The 17,033-nt window shown below is 38.5% G+C and overlaps 5 protein-coding genes across 5 annotated transcripts; 3 read left to right on the top strand and 2 right to left on the bottom strand.

The window, feature by feature from the left end:
* Nucleotides 1–392: 392 nt before the first annotated feature.
* On the bottom strand, nucleotides 393–3,801 carry RHIMIDRAFT_282073 (Coatomer, beta' subunit). Its single transcript, XM_023613054.1, has 7 exons — nucleotides 3,586–3,801; nucleotides 3,414–3,434; nucleotides 3,246–3,362; nucleotides 2,928–3,194; nucleotides 2,290–2,875; nucleotides 1,062–2,231; nucleotides 393–1,004 (listed from the first exon to the last, which is right to left on the bottom strand). The coding sequence occupies exons 1-7, from the start codon at nucleotides 3,586–3,588 to the stop codon at nucleotides 667–669; spliced, it is 2,502 nt and encodes an 833-aa protein (XP_023466153.1). The 5' UTR covers nucleotides 3,589–3,801; the 3' UTR covers nucleotides 393–666.
* A 646-nt stretch (nucleotides 3,802–4,447) lies between these two features.
* Nucleotides 4,448–6,063, top strand: RHIMIDRAFT_202796 (putative rRNA pseudouridine synthase; the record flags this gene model as incomplete). Its single annotated transcript, XM_023606639.1, has 5 exons — nucleotides 4,448–4,525; nucleotides 4,581–4,697; nucleotides 4,748–4,972; nucleotides 5,023–5,280; nucleotides 5,332–6,063. The coding sequence occupies 5 exons, from the start codon at nucleotides 4,448–4,450 to the stop codon at nucleotides 6,061–6,063; spliced, it is 1,410 nt and encodes a 469-aa protein (XP_023466152.1).
* Nucleotides 6,064–6,531: 468 nt separating this feature from the next.
* Nucleotides 6,532–9,277, top strand: RHIMIDRAFT_291823 (TrkH-domain-containing protein). Its single transcript, XM_023613840.1, has 4 exons — nucleotides 6,532–8,263; nucleotides 8,322–8,443; nucleotides 8,499–8,919; nucleotides 8,972–9,277. The coding sequence occupies exons 1-4, from the start codon at nucleotides 6,550–6,552 to the stop codon at nucleotides 9,115–9,117; spliced, it is 2,403 nt and encodes an 800-aa protein (XP_023466151.1). The 5' UTR covers nucleotides 6,532–6,549; the 3' UTR covers nucleotides 9,118–9,277.
* Nucleotides 9,278–9,297: 20 nt separating this feature from the next.
* RHIMIDRAFT_251411 (uncharacterized protein) lies at nucleotides 9,298–12,061 on the top strand (the record flags this gene model as incomplete). Its single annotated transcript, XM_023610837.1, has 7 exons — nucleotides 9,298–9,405; nucleotides 9,468–10,063; nucleotides 10,122–10,309; nucleotides 10,366–10,574; nucleotides 10,632–11,282; nucleotides 11,336–12,004; nucleotides 12,050–12,061. The coding sequence occupies 7 exons, from the start codon at nucleotides 9,298–9,300 to the stop codon at nucleotides 12,059–12,061; spliced, it is 2,433 nt and encodes an 810-aa protein (XP_023466150.1).
* Nucleotides 12,062–12,240: 179 nt separating this feature from the next.
* Nucleotides 12,241–15,517, bottom strand: RHIMIDRAFT_306342 (uncharacterized protein; the record flags this gene model as incomplete). Its single annotated transcript, XM_023614495.1, has 2 exons — nucleotides 12,241–15,048; nucleotides 15,116–15,517. 2 exons carry the CDS (start codon nucleotides 15,515–15,517, stop codon nucleotides 12,259–12,261), a joined length of 3,192 nt encoding a protein of 1,063 aa, XP_023466149.1. The 3' UTR covers nucleotides 12,241–12,258.
* Between the last annotated feature and the right edge of the window lie 1,516 nt (nucleotides 15,518–17,033).

Here is a 17,033-nt window from a genome sequence, read left to right as displayed (position 1 = left end):
GATAGTAACATAAAGAAGAGGCTTACTCCTGTTACTAAATGTCATAATAGGTATAGGTGCTCTTAGTATTTAGTAAGCATGCTAAAATTAAACGTTTCTAAACATAGTGAAAAAAGACGTTTGTATGGATAAGGGTCTTTAAATAAATTTTACCGCATTTGTACAAATGTAGATCATTACACAAAATGTGACACCTTGTTTGCTTAGCCAAAAGTCACGCACATTAAAGGATTTATTTACATTGTCTGAAGAAGGAGAAAATGAAGTTGCAATGAGGAAATCATCGATCAAGAGTAGCTATATATTGTATACGTATCAGGATAAGATGAGGTTTTTCAAGCTATTATTTAAAAGGTGTCTATAAAATAATCAGAAATTCACATTCGTACAGCTGTAAATAACGGACTAAGCAGTAAACGCCTCTAATAGCATCTTTGAGAAATATAGAAAGATTGATCATAGAAAAGTTATCCTATTCAGTATATTTGTATTGTTCATTCATAAAGATGCTCATGAATTGATTCATGCTTGCTATCGTCGCTGTTGATCGAAGCTTTAATACATAGAAAAAAAAAGACATCAGTGATCTGATGAGGGAACTAAAATACACCCAGCATTTTTTTTAATTTTATGTGTATAGAAAATCGATATTAATATAGGCCGTGTTTATTCTTCGTTTTCTTCGGCAGGAGAAGCCTCCTCTCCTTCCTCTTGTTTATCTTCAATGTCCAAAAGCGGTTCTGATTCTTGCTTTGTGAGCTCAGGGAAAAGGTTTGGATATTGTGCTGGATCTGCTAAACTTTCTGCAGTCTTCTTTCTATTCTTATTCAAAAGAGAATTCTTCCACACATTAACCACCTTCGAAATTTGTTCAGGAGCATAAGCTCTTGCTAACATAGCGGCTTCGGGAATACGTTCGGTCTTGATTAACAAATCAATGGCTTCTTCCATAGCTCCCAATTGATATAAACAGTTGAATGCAATATTGTTTTTGCCTTGTTCGACTATAGATAAAAATGGTTAGCTATGCAATATTCAAACAAAACGACAATATACGTTACTGGCCATATCCGCAACTTGTCTTACTCCAGCGCGGTTGTTATTGGATGTATAAAAGAGTAATAGACCACTGAGATCGTTAGCCTTCTTCAAGCATAGTTCAGCTAATTTGAAGTTCCATGATGATAAGGCAACATCGCCTAATGATCTCCACTTGGGCTCACTGTCCAATTTATGCGCAATACCTGAAGCAATATCTAATTTTCCAAGTTGAACGGCAAGATCAAATTGTTGATCAATATCTGTTGACACATCCAAGGCAAGTTCTTTCAAGCCTTGAGACTCAAGGAATCGAGCAACACGTCCACGCTGATTATCTGGAATAGAAGGGAGTAAAGTAGAAGCCGATTCCAAATCTCCACGAAGAACGGCAGTTTGATATTGAATAACAGTTAATGACAATCCATAGCTGTAGATGTTGACATCTCGATCAGCCATGTAGATTCTGTTGTCTCGAGGCACGTATCCCAACAGATACATTGGCTTATCAAAATGACTGATTGTATAAGTCTCAGTACCAACGAGATAATTAATGCGGTTGGAGTTATTGCTGTAGATGAAACAATCGCCAGCCCAGGTACCAGTTTTAACGCTGTCGGATATTTCCGTAATGAATTCGAATGCATCCTCAACGCCTTCTTCGCCTGGGTCACCACCGCTTTCAATATATTGAGCATATGCTTGAGCGTTGTATCTCAACACATAGAATGAGTCTTCACATACAATAGCAATGAGGTCACCGGCATCTGACCAGTAGACGTTTCTGGAATCAACATCTATACGACGGACCACTTGACCATTTTCCCAGTCATAAAAGTTCAGGAAACCATTGCCACGAACACCAAGCAAGGCACCACCATAGATTCCCTCTGCACTGTAGTTAAGCTTTGGGAGTAAACCAGGTCTTTCTTTGAAGTTCTTGAATACCTTCACTTTAGTGGCAGATTCACGAACAGCATAGACGTTAGAGTCCTCTGCCCAAACAAAGTCGAGGGCACTACCAAAGCTCTTGTTTCTCCAGGCTAAAGCAGTGTAGATGATATATTCACCATCGCCACAAACAACGACAAAACGACCGTTGGGAGAGTGTTGGAGAGTTTGAGGATATACTTCACAGCTACCGAGATCCTTGATAGGAAGGGCCAATCTTTCTCCATCCTTTGCATTATCATCTAATATAAGAGAAAAATTAGGCTTAAAGTTATGTACAAAAATATGTCACAGCATTACCAACTCCTGTTTTGATGTTTGTGGTTTGAATTTCGGAATGCTTGGCCCAGATGATCTTTCCGGATAAATCCATAGATACAGCAGGTTCTTCTCTACCGAGTTTGATGACAACAGCACCTTCGTCATAACCCAAGGCAACGTTGTTACCATTCTTTTGAGTAGCCATGCACCAAGCGCGCTCCAATCCATAATTCAGCGTATTTTCTAAACGGTATGTATCAGAGTTCCAAATGCGCACAGTGCCATCTTCAGAGCCTGATAAGATGATGGGTAAATTAGGGTGGAAAGCGGCAAAGTTGACGTTCTGATTATGTCCTTCTAGTGTTTGAACACAGTTTTTGTTTTGATAATCCCAAATCTTGATGAGGTTATCATCGGCGCAAGAGATCAAATATGGTTTATCACCACCATGATAATAGTCTACATAATTAGCACCCTTTCCATGTCCTTCCAAAGTAAAGTTGGGAGCGGATGATCCAAGAGACCAAACTTTGATCATTCCATCAAGTCCAGCAGATGCAAAGGTGTTTGAATCTTTAGGGTTGAAAGTCAAGTGCATCACAAAATGAGCATGCCCTTCGTATACCTAACACGCACAATTTTTTAGGTTCAACATGGATAGCAGCATTATTTCATACCTGAATACATTTCCATCCCTTTTCCCAATCCCAAAGTCGGATTGTCATATCGTCGGAGCCTGATAAGACAAGAGGTTGTGTAGGATGAACTGCAAGACAACGAATGTAGTCAGGGTGAGCTTCGAAAGCAGTGACTTTTTCGAGTGTGTTGTAGTTGAATACACGGATTTGAGAGTCGTCAGCGCCTGTAACAATCCAATTTTTACGAGGAACAAATTTTGCAGCACGAACAGGTGTCTCTGACACTTCGATTGTTTTAACTATGGCCTATGCATGCGTGTGATTAATTGCAATGGATAATGTGTTTGCTTTAAATACCTGTGTTTCATAATTGTAGATTTGAACAAGTCCACTATATAAACTTGTCAACAACCAAGGCTCTGTTGGATGCAAGTCGACACATTTAACACGCTCTGAGCGCGATAATAGTTTACGCTAGAAAAGATGTTATTTCATCTCGAGTAAAATAAATTGTTGTAAGCTTGCCTTTATATCGATGCGCATGCCCTGTGAAAATAAAAGGTCAATTAGTTAGTGTACTTTTCAAATAAGAGAAAGAAAAGAAAGAGAGAGGAAAAGATGGTTGATGACAATAGTCATTCTCTTCCTTCTCTCTTTTTCTCTCTTGTTTCTTTCTTTTGGGACTTTTCATGTTTACCATTTTTATCTCTTTTTGTTATTTATGTAAAAATGGGGTAACTAAAACAGATGAAAGGTGTTCACAAAATAAATGAGGAAAGTGTATGTGGAAGGTTGCCTACTCTCACAATAGAAAAACGACGGATGTTGAATTTTAGAGGTTTTTAGCCTATGAGAAGAAGTCATGACAATCAACATTGAAAATCAAGGTCCGAAATAGAAAGGGAAAATGCCACGACAACAGATACAGTAACCAACGTGGCAACGTCAGCAGAAGAGGACAACACACTGATCTGTTGAATGAGGGCAATAGCAAGTAATAGATAGTATACGATTGCACTAATAAATGTGTAGAGATCAAAGTTAAGCATTTGGATGTTTTTGGGACATTGCGCAGAAACAAAAAAAAAAGTACGAGCACTCCTGTAGCTACTGAAAGTCTATAAAGATTATTGCATGTGTAACACAGTGTAATCAGTTAGAGAATTAGATATTTAGTATGGTCTTTTCGTCCATTACTGTGAGTCTTGAGCTTGCCTGTTCAACGATGTGACAGTTTCACAGATTGCCATAGACAAAGGTATGCAATATATATACATGGAAGGGTGGATTGAATTCAATAGTAACATGAGATATAAATAATCTTTATAAAAGTGTCAATTATGAATACAACAGGCAGCATAAATAGCATAAAATGAGTTTGATTTGTAGCCATATGAGCCATAAAGACTTTAACACAGAACATTTCCATTTTTAGTCTGCTGTAAGCCAATTTGTGGGTTTGCTTGAAATAAAGTCACATCGTGGCTTTTTTTTTTCCTGAAATTGTTTAAAGGTAAATATTTTATTGCGACCTGTCATTCTTCAGACTTTTGTCAATCATGGCCGACGAGACTATTATTAAGCCAACTGCTACAGCACCCAGCATTGACACTTCCAAGTGGCCACTTCTCTTAAAGGTTAGCTTAGTTTATAACAGCTAATGTCTAGAACTGTCATTAACTCTTTTGATAGAACTACGATCAACTCAATGTTCGTACTGGTCACTACACTCCTATCCCCAGTGGTTCTTCTCCCTTGAAGCGTCCTCTTGGTGAATACGTTCGTTATGGTATCATCAACCTTGACAAGGTAAAAAATAAAATACACCATTTAGAGAATTTTGAACTAAATTACCATAGCCTGCCAATCCTTCCTCTCATGAAGTTGTTGCTTGGATCAAGCGTATTCTCCGTGTCGAAAAGACTGGCCACTCTGGTACTCTTGACCCTAAAGTTACTGGTGGTTTGATTGTTTGTATCGATCGTGCTACTCGTTTAGTCAAATCACAACAAGGAGCTGGTAAGGAGTACGTCTGTATTCTCCGTCTCCATGATAAAATTGAAAGCGAAAAGAAGTTGTCACAGGTAAAGCTTTTATTCGACATGACTTATGTATATACTGACTTCTTTTATAGGCTATTGAAACTTTGACAGGTGCACTCTTCCAACGTCCTCCTCTTATTTCTGCTGTCAAGCGTCAATTGCGTGTCCGTACTATTCACGAATCCAAGCTGATCGAATTCGATAACGACCGTCATCTCGCTGTCTTTTGGGCATCCTGTGAAGCTGGTACATATATGCGTACTCTTTGTGTTCACTTGGGTCTCTTGCTTGGTGTTGGTGGTCATATGCAAGAACTTCGTCGTGTCCGTTCTGGTACAACATCTGAAAATGTAAGTGAAAATTACTGTTGTTAGCCAACGTACTAATCAAGAAGCTTATAGGATGATATTGTTACAATGCACGATGTATTAGACGCACAATGGTTATATGACAACACAAAGGATGAAAGCTATCTTCGTCGTGTGATCCGTCCATTGGAATCTCTTTTGACCAACTATAAGCGTGTTGTTGTAAAAGACAGTGCTGTGAATGCCATCTGTTATGGTGCCAAGTTGATGATTCCCGGTCTCTTGCGTTTTGAAAGCGGTATTGAAATTAATGACGAAATTGTCTTGATGACAACAAAGGGTGAAGCTATTGCTCTTGCCTATGCACAGATGACAACGGCTGTCATGGCCACATGTGACCACGGTGTAGTCGCTAAGGTGAAGCGTGTTATCATGGAACGTGATACCTATCCTCGTCGATGGGGCTTGGGCCCTGTTGCTCTTGCCAAGAAGAAGCTCAAGACAGAAGGCAAGCTTGACAAGTATGGTCGTGTGACCGAAGAAACACCCGCTGTCTGGAAGTCTACCTACGTTGATTACTCCAACAACCCAGATGGCAAAGATCCTGCTCCTGTCTTTGGCACACCATCAGAAAAGGTTGTTGCCGCTGCTGGTATGGCACCAAAGATCACTGTACTTGACGTTGCTGCCAAAGATAATGCCGTGAATGAAAATAATAAGCGTCCTGCTGAACCTGAAAGTGAAGAAAAGGCCACCAAGAAGGCCAAGAAGGAAAAGAAAGAAAAGAAGAAGGAAAAGAAGGAGAAGAAGAACAAGGATCTCTAAATATTTATCTGCATGTGTATAGTCTTTACCTACTTGAATAAAAAAAACCAAATTTGTTAATAAAGGAAAAAAATAGCAATAGAACGACACTCTCATGAAAAAAAAAGGGGAAAGTTCGGATTAAAAGAAACTGTAAAGATCATAAAGCATTGAATAAGAGCATGACAATGACTGACAGCAATTGTAATCATTCCATTTTGATAAATGACGCATCGTATGCGGATTACTTTAGAATATAATCCTGGAGTCTAGAATTGCTTTTATAAAAATCAATAGATAGAGATAGCATGAAGGCAACCCTTAAATGCCACTTTTTTTATATCTATCATGTTACTGCCAGACTTCTTACTATTATCTATTTCCGAGCTGGTCAGTTTGCAATCAAACTTGCATTTTTTAGGTTTATAAATTAAGTCTTTATCCCTTTCTACATCTACACATCCCCTTTTCCTTCCCTCCTTTTTCTTTCTTTCCTTCTTTCCTTCAATGTTATCTGAACTATGGGAAACTGTCAAACAATTTTATAATGAACGAGTTCATTTCATTCAATTACACTACTTGTATATTCTGTTTCTTTCACTGATATGCTCAGCTCTCTTGTACATTAATCCTTACACGAACCTGGACTATATCGACGCTCTTTTTATGGCGACATCTGCAACAACTAATACCGGTCTAAATACCATTGCTCTTTCCTCCTTATCCACCTCACAACTCTGTATTATCTATCTAGGATCTTTCTTGAGCTCCCATATCATGATATCAACTGCGGTTGTCATCGTTCGGAAACATTATTTCTCAAAACGGTTTGAAGATGTTCTCTTGTTCAACAAAGCACAGCATATACGAGAAGTCAATCAAAGGAAGTTTGAAAGAAACGTTCAGCAAGTTGTAGGTCATCAACAACAGAACTTGAGAAAACCACTGCACAAGAGATTATCATTTTTATCTGTTAGATCACAGCAAAAGAGCGAACAAGAGCCAAGCGAGAGTGGACGATGTAGAAGCATGATAAATTTATCAGGATCCTTATTTCAAACACAAAAACCGCGTTCTATTGATGATGATATTCGGGATTATCCTAACAGTAACGACTGCTTATTTCAGGAATCCAACAAGTCTTCGCTTAAAGAAGATAAAGAAAGTAATAATCCTTCGAGCAGCCAATGTTCATATCTGACCAAAGAAGAGCCTGACCAAATACAAGATGCTTTACTTCACGTAAACCGAAAATCAAGGTCATCAGAGGATATTCAACGTGGAGCTAGTCAGGAAGAGAACAGTAGCGTTAATAAGCACCAGGATACGCTTACGACAGATGGTGCTGGTGCCATGTGGAGCAACCAAAATATCATGTTTGCAGGAGATATTGAACAACAAAGAGAAATTGCACGTAAAAGGCTAGAGAAGGAAAGGCAGTGTGAAGACATGATACACAAAATTGCAAACAATGATAACCCACTGTGCACAAGCAGCGGTCATAGTACAGGAGATAGCATAACTATTGTTAATTTTGATGTTGGATGTAATGATGACGAGAACATCAAGTTGATCAAGCGAGGACCTATTCAAAAAAGTGAATTGACACGAGAACAGAGATATAGACTAGGAGGAGCAGAATATAGAGCTCTGGACCTCTTGTCACGGTTAGTGCCCATGTATTATATCTTCTTCATAGTTGGGTTTGGATTCATCATTCGTTCATACATCGCATCGTCTCCATATGTTCAAAGTGTACTTTTGAATGACAAGCACGAACCAATCAATGCGTGGGGCTTTTCCTTTTTCACAAGCTTGGCATCATTCAACAATCTGGGATTAAGTCAACTTGACGAAAGCATGCAGCCCTTCGAGAAAGCTCCATTTATGCTCTTTCTGATCATGATGCTTATTCTAGCGGGAAATACAGCCTATGCGATATTGTTACGACTTGTTATATGGATCATGTACAAAATAACTCCTCAATCTTATTACATGCGACGAGAGACACTCAAGTATCTCCTAGACCATCCTCGTCGCTGCTACACAACCCTGTTTCCATCCTACCAGACCAGATGGCTATTGGTTGTCCTGGTTGGAATAACTTTTGCAGAGTTTATCAGTTTTGTTGCGTTGAATTATTGGCTACCTGTGTTGGAAGGTGTAGGCTGGGGAACATGTATACTCGATGGGCTATTTCAATCGGTGACTACGCGAAGTGGTAAGTTTTACACTTTAGAAAGCTAAATATCATTTGATTAACTCGTGTTTTATCATAGCTGGTTATAACGTTGTTGATTTGATGAATCTCAATCCTGGAACACAGATTACGTATATAGTTGCAATGTATATCAGCGTATATCCTGTCGCTATTTTAATGCGAAATAGTAACGTGTATCAAGTAATGAATAGCCTAGTTCATGTTAAATACTATGATCTAATATATATTGACTTAGGAACGCGCATTAGGAATCTATAGTAGAAATAATGAAAATGAAGGCTTTGATATAGAAAGTAACAATTCCATGCCATTCAATCGACTTCGACGTACCAATACTGTCAGCAGTGTCGTCACTGCGTCTCGTAGGGCGTTCAGAGGACCAGATTTTTATGTGAGGACTCAAATTCAGAGACAATTGACAAGCGAAATATGTTGGGTTATAGTTTGTATATTTGTCATATGCGTAGTAGAAACCAAAGAAATCATGTCACCATCACCTATCACAATGTCAACTGTGATATATGAGTGTGTATCAGCCTTTGGAAATATTGGTTCTTCTATTGGATATCCAAACACACCAACATCTCAGGTTGCACAATATCATCCAATTAGCAAGTTCGCATTGATTATATTGATGTATAGAGGACGCCACAGGGGTAAGTTGGCAAAGACTGAGATGGATGGTAGATTATTGATGCTTTGTTTTAGGTCTTCCTGCTGCTATTGATAGAGCAGTTCTGTTGCCGTCTGAACAACTTGAACAAAAGGAAGAAGAAGAGGATATGCTAAGGAAGAGAACTAGTTCTTATGGAGATATATCTCCTCAAGATTATTATAGATGTCGAACCCTTTAACTTTTGTATTTATTAAAGCTGTAAATTTGCTTGTTTAAGTTTGCATTGTTTTGCTAAATTTGGCATTATTCTGTGGCTCAGACAAACTCCGAGTAAATTCTCATACAACTGAAGCTGATACTCCTTTTCACCTCTTTCTTTTCTCTTTTTTTTTTTTTTTAAAAAGAAAAAAATAAAAGGATGACCTGCTATTACTTCAAAATAAAGAGCAATAATCCTCCTTTAACAAAAATAGTAAGAGTTACGGATTACATCGCATACAACTTTTATCTCGATTTAAAACAGGAGGTCATTCAAAAAATATCCTAGCTAAATGTTCATTTGTAGTCTAATAATATGTATTATACTAGGTTCGAGTAGTTTTTCAGTTTCCCGACAGTTTTGACTTCAGTTTTCGTTATAAAGACGAAGATGGCGATATTATAAATATATCTGACAAGGCTCAGCTACGTTATCTGGTTGAACTTGGCAGAACATGCAGAGGTGGTTATTATCCTCTCACCATCGTGTCTGATCAATACGAACAATCCACTACTCAAGATGATCACAAAGATACATTTGATGCATCATCTACAGCTGGATCCGCAGTCGAGTCAGTAGCTGGATCAATTCAATCAATATTATCCAGTTTTGAATCAAGCTTATCAGGTTTCCAGTCCAACTTGGAAAGAAACGTACAAAACATATCCTCTATGTTAGAGAAGAACGTACAGAATATCGCATCGACTGTAGAGAAGAACGTACAGACGATCACATCTACGGTTGAAAAAAATGTGTCTTCAGTAGAAAAGAATATTGCAAGGACTACGAATGAAAATGTTGAGTTGATTATTAAGTCAGCAGCACAACTTTATAACTCTATTGCTTCCAACAAGACAACCCCCGTGTTTAACGAAAACCTTCAATTTGATGTGATCTGTAATGGATGTTATTCTCTTATAAGAGGGTAATAACTTACCGCTACTATTTCCCATTAGTTATTTACTCTTTTCTTTTTATTATAGACAAAGATGGAGATGTGAAACATGCGATGATTTTGATTTATGCAGCGCTTGCAAGTGCCGAATGACTCATAATCCTGAACATAGCTTCAAACTTATAAAAGATGATATAAAGGCTGACATTACATTCATATGCGATTATTGTAACTCTGACATTGTGGGAATACGGCATACCTGCAATGCTTGTCCAGGTGAGTAAAAATGGAAAGTAGAAAGCAGTAATTTTTAATACTTTTATGAATGCTAGATTTTGACCTTTGCAATGTATGCTTCGAAGCCGTGCATGAAAATCATCCACCAAACCATACATTCACTACTCGTCTTGTCGGTAGTTCGCCAAGAAAAGGCAAAACAAAGCCAAAAGCATCTGATACTCAGACTTCAGCTTCCGTAGTACAGCATCCAAATATCCTATGTGATTGTTGTGACTCCAACATCACAGGTATCCGATATAAAGTAAGTGCTTTTTGAAATTATTTCTAAAATCACAGCTAAATTCTGGCTTGATGCTAGTGTGGACACTGTCCCGATTACGATCTATGTGAAAAATGTGAAGAAAAATCACAAACAATCCATGACGAGAGTCATGTGTTTCTCAAAATAAGAACACCAATCGTTGGGGCGACAACTCGTCCGCTCTTACCAAGATTTAGGACACCCAAAAATACATCTCCTCGTCGTCGTTCTACTGTAGAGAAGCCAGACGAGACGGCCGGTAAGAAGAAACCTCTTGTAGCTGTCAGTCAGCCTCCGATCGAGGTCAAACCAACAGAAATGGAAAATCCAGTTCGAAGGCCGACAACACGCACAGTATCCCCAGGTATACAAGAGAGACTTCAAGCTGAACACGAAGCGAAAGTTAGGCAAAGAATGGCAATTGAACGGCCAGCCTATGCAACCACAATCATTCATGAAAATGCTCCAGAGTATGACAAACCAGAAGACGTTCATTCATTGTGTAGTGTTCAATCAGAGAAACGCACATTATCGGACATATCAGAATCTCCCAATTTGAAGCAATCTTATCAAGAGCCTAAACAAGAAAAGAAGGAAACATCATCTGAAGTGACAACTGAAGAAAAACCAAATATATCTTCCCAATTTTTGGCTGATCTTAATGTCCCAGATGGAACCGTAGTTGTACCAAATAAGCACTTCATTAAGGTAATAATAATATTCATCCTTTTATGAACCATATACTAACTTTATGCCCACAGATGTGGAAAGTCAAAAACAATGGTAATGTTCAATGGCCGGCTGGATCTCGCCTACTGTTCAATGGTGGCAATATCTTTAAGCCTTACCCTATGTCCTATCCAGAAGGATTTACCCTTCCAGCTCTTGCTCCCAATGAAGAAGCATGTATTACAGCTGAACTTCAAGCACCTGATGCTCCTGGTAATTACAGCAGCTTCTTCTGCTTTGCTACACCAGATGGTATTCGTTTTGGTGATGAATTGTGGTGCGATATTAAAGTCGCAGAGGATTCTGTTGATCAAACCAACAATCATGACATGATTTATCCTACCATTTCGACTACTCATGAGCATCACGATGATCACTCTACAGCAACCAGTACCGACAGAACCACGTTTGACGATCATTTGGAAAGTCATGGTAGCAGCCCCGTCATATCAGAACTCCACTTTAGCTCTGAGGAATTCGTTGATGATCATACCCACTCAAAGCGTAGCAGTGGAGAAGATGAATATGAAGTCGAGTCTGTCGCAAGTCAAGAATCATACCTAGTAGTAGAAACTGAGCAGCATGAGGAAAATGAAAAAGTATCAAATAGTTATGAGTCTGTTATGACTATCAAGAAGGAAGATGATGTATTGGACACAGAATTCAAGTATAAAGATGAGCTTCAAAGAATTCGTGAAATGGTAATGCAATCATGGCAAAATAAGAAAAACTTTCTAAACTAACAGATTTTGAACTAGGGTTTTCGCTGTGATAATTTAGCAATGCAGTATCTGATGATGTATAATGGAGATATCGATGAAGTACTTTCCATTCTCGTAGAAGTACTCTCTTAATTTGCCTCCCCTTTTCTACCCAGATTTTTTTATTTATTTCTTTTCTTCTAGTAAACTTTTAAAAAGCCTTTCTATATTCTTTTCTGTTTTGTAAGTCTATTTTATGTATTCAAAATGTCCCATGCAACTGCCGCATAATCAACAGGTTCAATTTCCAAAGCCCGGAGTTTTGGTTTTGACCTTTCCAGTGTACCTTGTGCGGCTCTTTCTTCAGACATATGCTCACAATATATGAAAATAGATCCCTTTTTGGCATTGTAAAATATTGTTTGTAGTTCTTTTTGATTACTGCTTGAGGTATATGAAATTATGCCGTGTTTAGCAACGTACTGTTTGAAGCACTCTTTTGACTTCTGATTCAGCTGTAACATACGAAAGACAAGGCGTTCCCCTTCGATATAGACGATGCCAGGTATTGTCCCGTCACTGATGTCCACTTCGGCATTAGCGAACAGTACATAACCCCGATCGGTATGACAATTTGTACATTTGCTTTCCTTATAAGTCGAACGGCACCCTGTGCACCTTGCTGTTGTATAAAATTTGACGATGTTGGTTATGGAACATAATATTCGATGGACACCGCGCATATAATCATTACATTCGCCTGGAGCAAAGCATAATAAGTTCGTTGTCGTTTTATAGGGCGATGTAACGGAGGGTTCATGCAGAGGATTTGTGCTGACTATCTCTACAGTGGAATGTTCATCCGCTTTGCAGTACATTTTCCCCCCAATGTTACTGGTTTTCTTTAATGTTGCGTTTTTAATGATCACATAGGCGCCAGGAATTAACCCTAGAGGGTATCTCACGCGGCCTATATCAAGGTATATACCTACTGTTTCAAGAGTATAGGGCTGGCGAAGGCGTATGTATAGCTTTCGTTTTGATACGCCTGTTCCTACTTTAAAATTTTCAAACATCACTGCTACATTCTCTGTCCTAGTCAATCCTGTATCGCGTTCTATTTGAAAACTCTTGTCGACAATGATTCCCTTTATGTTGATACGATTGCTTAGTCCAACCTGCACATTCACTAGCTCAGAGATATCATGAATTACATTTGAAAAACGAGGGGTTTCTGTTGCGATTTCACTATAGTACAGTTTGATGCAAGATGATGGGCCAAGTTCGTCCTCTGCTTGAATATGAATGGGATAAAATACATGTTCTTGTGCATCTAGTTCTTGAGAATAGCCCTTGAGCGGCCCCCTGAGTATATACCAATGGTCTGGTTTTAATCTCGGTTTGTACTTTAGACTTCCCTTTCTTGAACTGAGTCTTAGCATATAGTGCCTTTTGTTAACTGAGGGATAATTTAGGGTATATGCATCACAATCAATACTTGACTCTAGCCATGAGTTGCTTTGTGTTAGCTTTGTAGGATAAATACGTAGTATATAAATGACGTGGTACACGCTGTCACTTAGCTGCTGCAGATGTAGCTTGTTTGGGATAGAGAAACGTGAGATGCCATGGGAGTTAATCAGTGGGCGACAAAAGAACGTCAACTTAGCATGACTGTATGTCTCAACAAGAAAGACGTCATCATTTGTGCAGATCAAGTGTTCAAAAGTGACTGAGTTGCTTTCGTTAATAGTGGAGTATAGCATATCTTCCTTGATATAATGAACCCGCTTGAGCAAGTATACACCTTCTTGTATCCATTCTTCTGCTTGACTAGAGACGATAATGGGCATCTGATGATTGTCACCCATGAAATAGAATGTACCATCATATGCAGCAACGATGAGTCCCAAGACACCGTGACCAAAGGAATGCTCGTTGATTTCGGCGGTAAATAGAGGAACCGGAAGAAAATTTGAACCACCAGTAGACCCTATACTTGAAAGAGGACTTGATTCTTTGGCAGATACTTGCAGGCGCGGTAGTATGGAAGATAGTGTCGAGAATGATCTTAGGCAAATGGTATAGTTATTCAAGCTTTCTTTTGTATTGTAAGCGTCATCTAAGATAGTACATCTAATGTCATGCCTGAGAAACTTTACGATATGATTTTCATACGCTGATCCAGCACTTCTGAATAAGAGATGCTCAAGATCATATGCTAGCTTGAAGGGTTCTAGGACTATCTTTAGTTCCATTTTCAAGAAGGCGAATATTTCCATGATATGCAATAGCCTTGGGGCATTCATATAAAGCAATTCATTGGTAGAAAAGGGCCAGCGTGTAGTCTGTACAAGTTCGCAATGGTCTGGAAAAGAATTAATTTGTACATGGCTTTTATAGCAGGCAACAATAACACTGTAGCTGGGCCTTGAGTCTATTTCCCACAGATGTTGAAAGAGATAGCTATTTGCTCCATCTTCTGACTGCGCATGTATCCTATGTACATGATCTAGTCTAAGCATGGTTGATACACGAAATGGACGAGCTCTATCGTACTTGGGGGTATTGAGCAAGCAAATGATTTCCCCATTTTCTATTTCGTATATTCCAAGGGAAACATCAATCACACGTTTGATCTGACAGTCTATGCTTATAGTGCCATCAAGTGCTTCCGGATGAATCATTGACGGGCGTGTTGGGGCATATGTTCTGTAGTGGTAAATTGATATCATCTGAACGGAGGACATAATGCTGTCATATATAAATACTGGCTCATTCTGCTCAAGTGCATCAAGAATTAAACTGGCTGGCGTAGAATGTATGTGCTGAAAGGCGTAAAAACACCCAATTCTAAACATGGGATAGTATTCGACTAAACTTATTTCTTTAAAAAATATCGTGATTGAAGCAGACAAGCCTTCTTCTGGAGCAAGCTGAATGAAGAAGGTCGCAGGACAGTCGGACTGATCGTACAGTCTGGAAATAGCCGTTACCTTTCCTAAAACATGAACAGATTCGCCCACAGAAGCTGTTTGTAGTAGCTATATATAAAAGATAAGTTATTTCTCTATAAATGCGTGCACAACCATTCATTATGCCAGCGCATACCTGGTCAGGAGTAGTTAATGATGGGTTGCATATTAAAGAGCTTGCGAATCTTTGATCGTCCAATTGCAGGCATTCTTCGAGTAAAGAAATGGTCGTGTCGTCTATTCGATATACATGCTTCAGACTGAACTCTAAGTAACTAACATCGGTTTCACTACAGCTGATGTAGTTCCAATAAGTGATTATGACTTGGTAATGTAAGATCTCTTTTCGCATAATGTCTACATTGCAAGGCAGTGAATATTGCCCGTCGAGATCTGTGAATAAAATAGTGCCCATTCGATTGTCACATGTCTTGTCATCAGGCACGATGCTTAATCTGCCAATCAAACCAACTTGCTCGATCGAGGAAGTGGTACTGTGACCTAATAACAACAGGTCTTCTACAGTAGGCGAATTCATCCTGCCGAAGCAAGAAAAGAAGACACCAGCATGATGGATTGTATGAAATATAATGTGACTTGCGTATAATGAAGTGAAATGAAGATCAACAAGTCACTTCAAAAAAGGGGATACGCATGAAAAAGAAGCCGCAGGAGTGACACAAAAAGTAAAATAAGCTCTATTGTCTTTATAAGGAACGATCTAAATAAAAGGTAGATATATTATACTTTGTATGTTGGATTAGCCTGAAGAAGAGCTTATCTGAAAGATGTTCATAGTCATAATAAAGCAGATATAGCTATTGTATTGCTGTTTTAATGAAGTAACGAGAAGGTAAGAAGGCAAGAAGGCGCCTGACACCAAAAACGTGCGTGTGTGCAGTAGATAGTTATAAATGTCAAGCTGCAGCCACATATTATTATGTTGTGGCTTTCAGGACTAGAAGACATTGATGAAGATTTAGTATCAACACTTTTATAATATTTTGTATTTACCTGTACGGATGAAAACATTTGCTGTTGTTTTCAAAAACTTCATCCAGTCTTTCCAGAGGCTTTATCTCCTTTAGTGCTTTATTAGAGCCGTCAGGTTGACTGAATAAAGATAAAAAATGGAATATATTCCACTATTTTCGTATAAGAGAATATGTCTAGTAAAAAAAATTAGAGCCGCCAAACATGAAAAAAAAAGAAGTTAAAACTATTCTACATGTCCTAAATAAAAAAAAGCGGCTCACATAGAAATGTACCCCATCTGATGTCGAAATGAGGTCATCAGAGTTCGATTAGGAATGACATTCAACTCATTCTCATCTTTATGAATTGCGTCTTTCAACTTCATAAGAAATTATGTGCTTCCGAGCCCTGTGGTATTACTGAAGCAACAGACAATAATACTTTACTGCTTTTGCAGCATCTCAACTTTCATTTTCGTCTGTAGCCTTCTCTCTTCTTGCAATTGAAAAACTCCGCACAGGGACGATAGATGTCAATCAAGACATTATGTTTGTGATGGTTCTGGAACCAGATAGCCAGGAGAAAGTGACATACGTTCACGCTGAAACAGGTGTCAATGATATTCTGTTCCTTTTATGGGTCATTGTTTGTGATGACTCATGAAGAAACAATGGTTCAAAACGTTAACCCAAGCAGGAAGAAAGTTTATGAAGTGCACGAATTACTCTTGATAGAGGAAATTAATAATAGTCCCGCTGTTGTTATGACCCAGCAAGGAAGCGAGAATAACCCGTAAAGATAATTGCTGGATGGATATATCTAATAACGATAAACTTAATTTCGTATGTGAAGGGTCTGTTTTTTGAGTTTAAAATTTCCTGAATAGAATGGCGACTCCTTATAAATTATCATGGTTTTAAAAGTTTATAATACTCGCAATATGAGATTGCCCAAAGCAAGACTTGGTGCTGAAAATGGATATCAATATAATTTCCGATTTTAGTTTATTTGTTACTGCAAAACAAACGGGGCACAAGAAACATTTGAGATAATGGCTAGATTAGGCTTCTAGCCATTGC

The sequence above is a fragment of the Rhizopus microsporus genome (assembly GCF_002708625.1).
Source record: "Rhizopus microsporus ATCC 52813 unplaced genomic scaffold scaffold_8, whole genome shotgun sequence".
NCBI classification, from domain to species: Eukaryota; Fungi; Mucoromycota; class Mucoromycetes; order Mucorales; family Rhizopodaceae; genus Rhizopus; species Rhizopus microsporus.
Note: the sequence above shows the minus strand (reverse complement) of the source record. Positions and strands in the feature narration are given on the sequence as shown.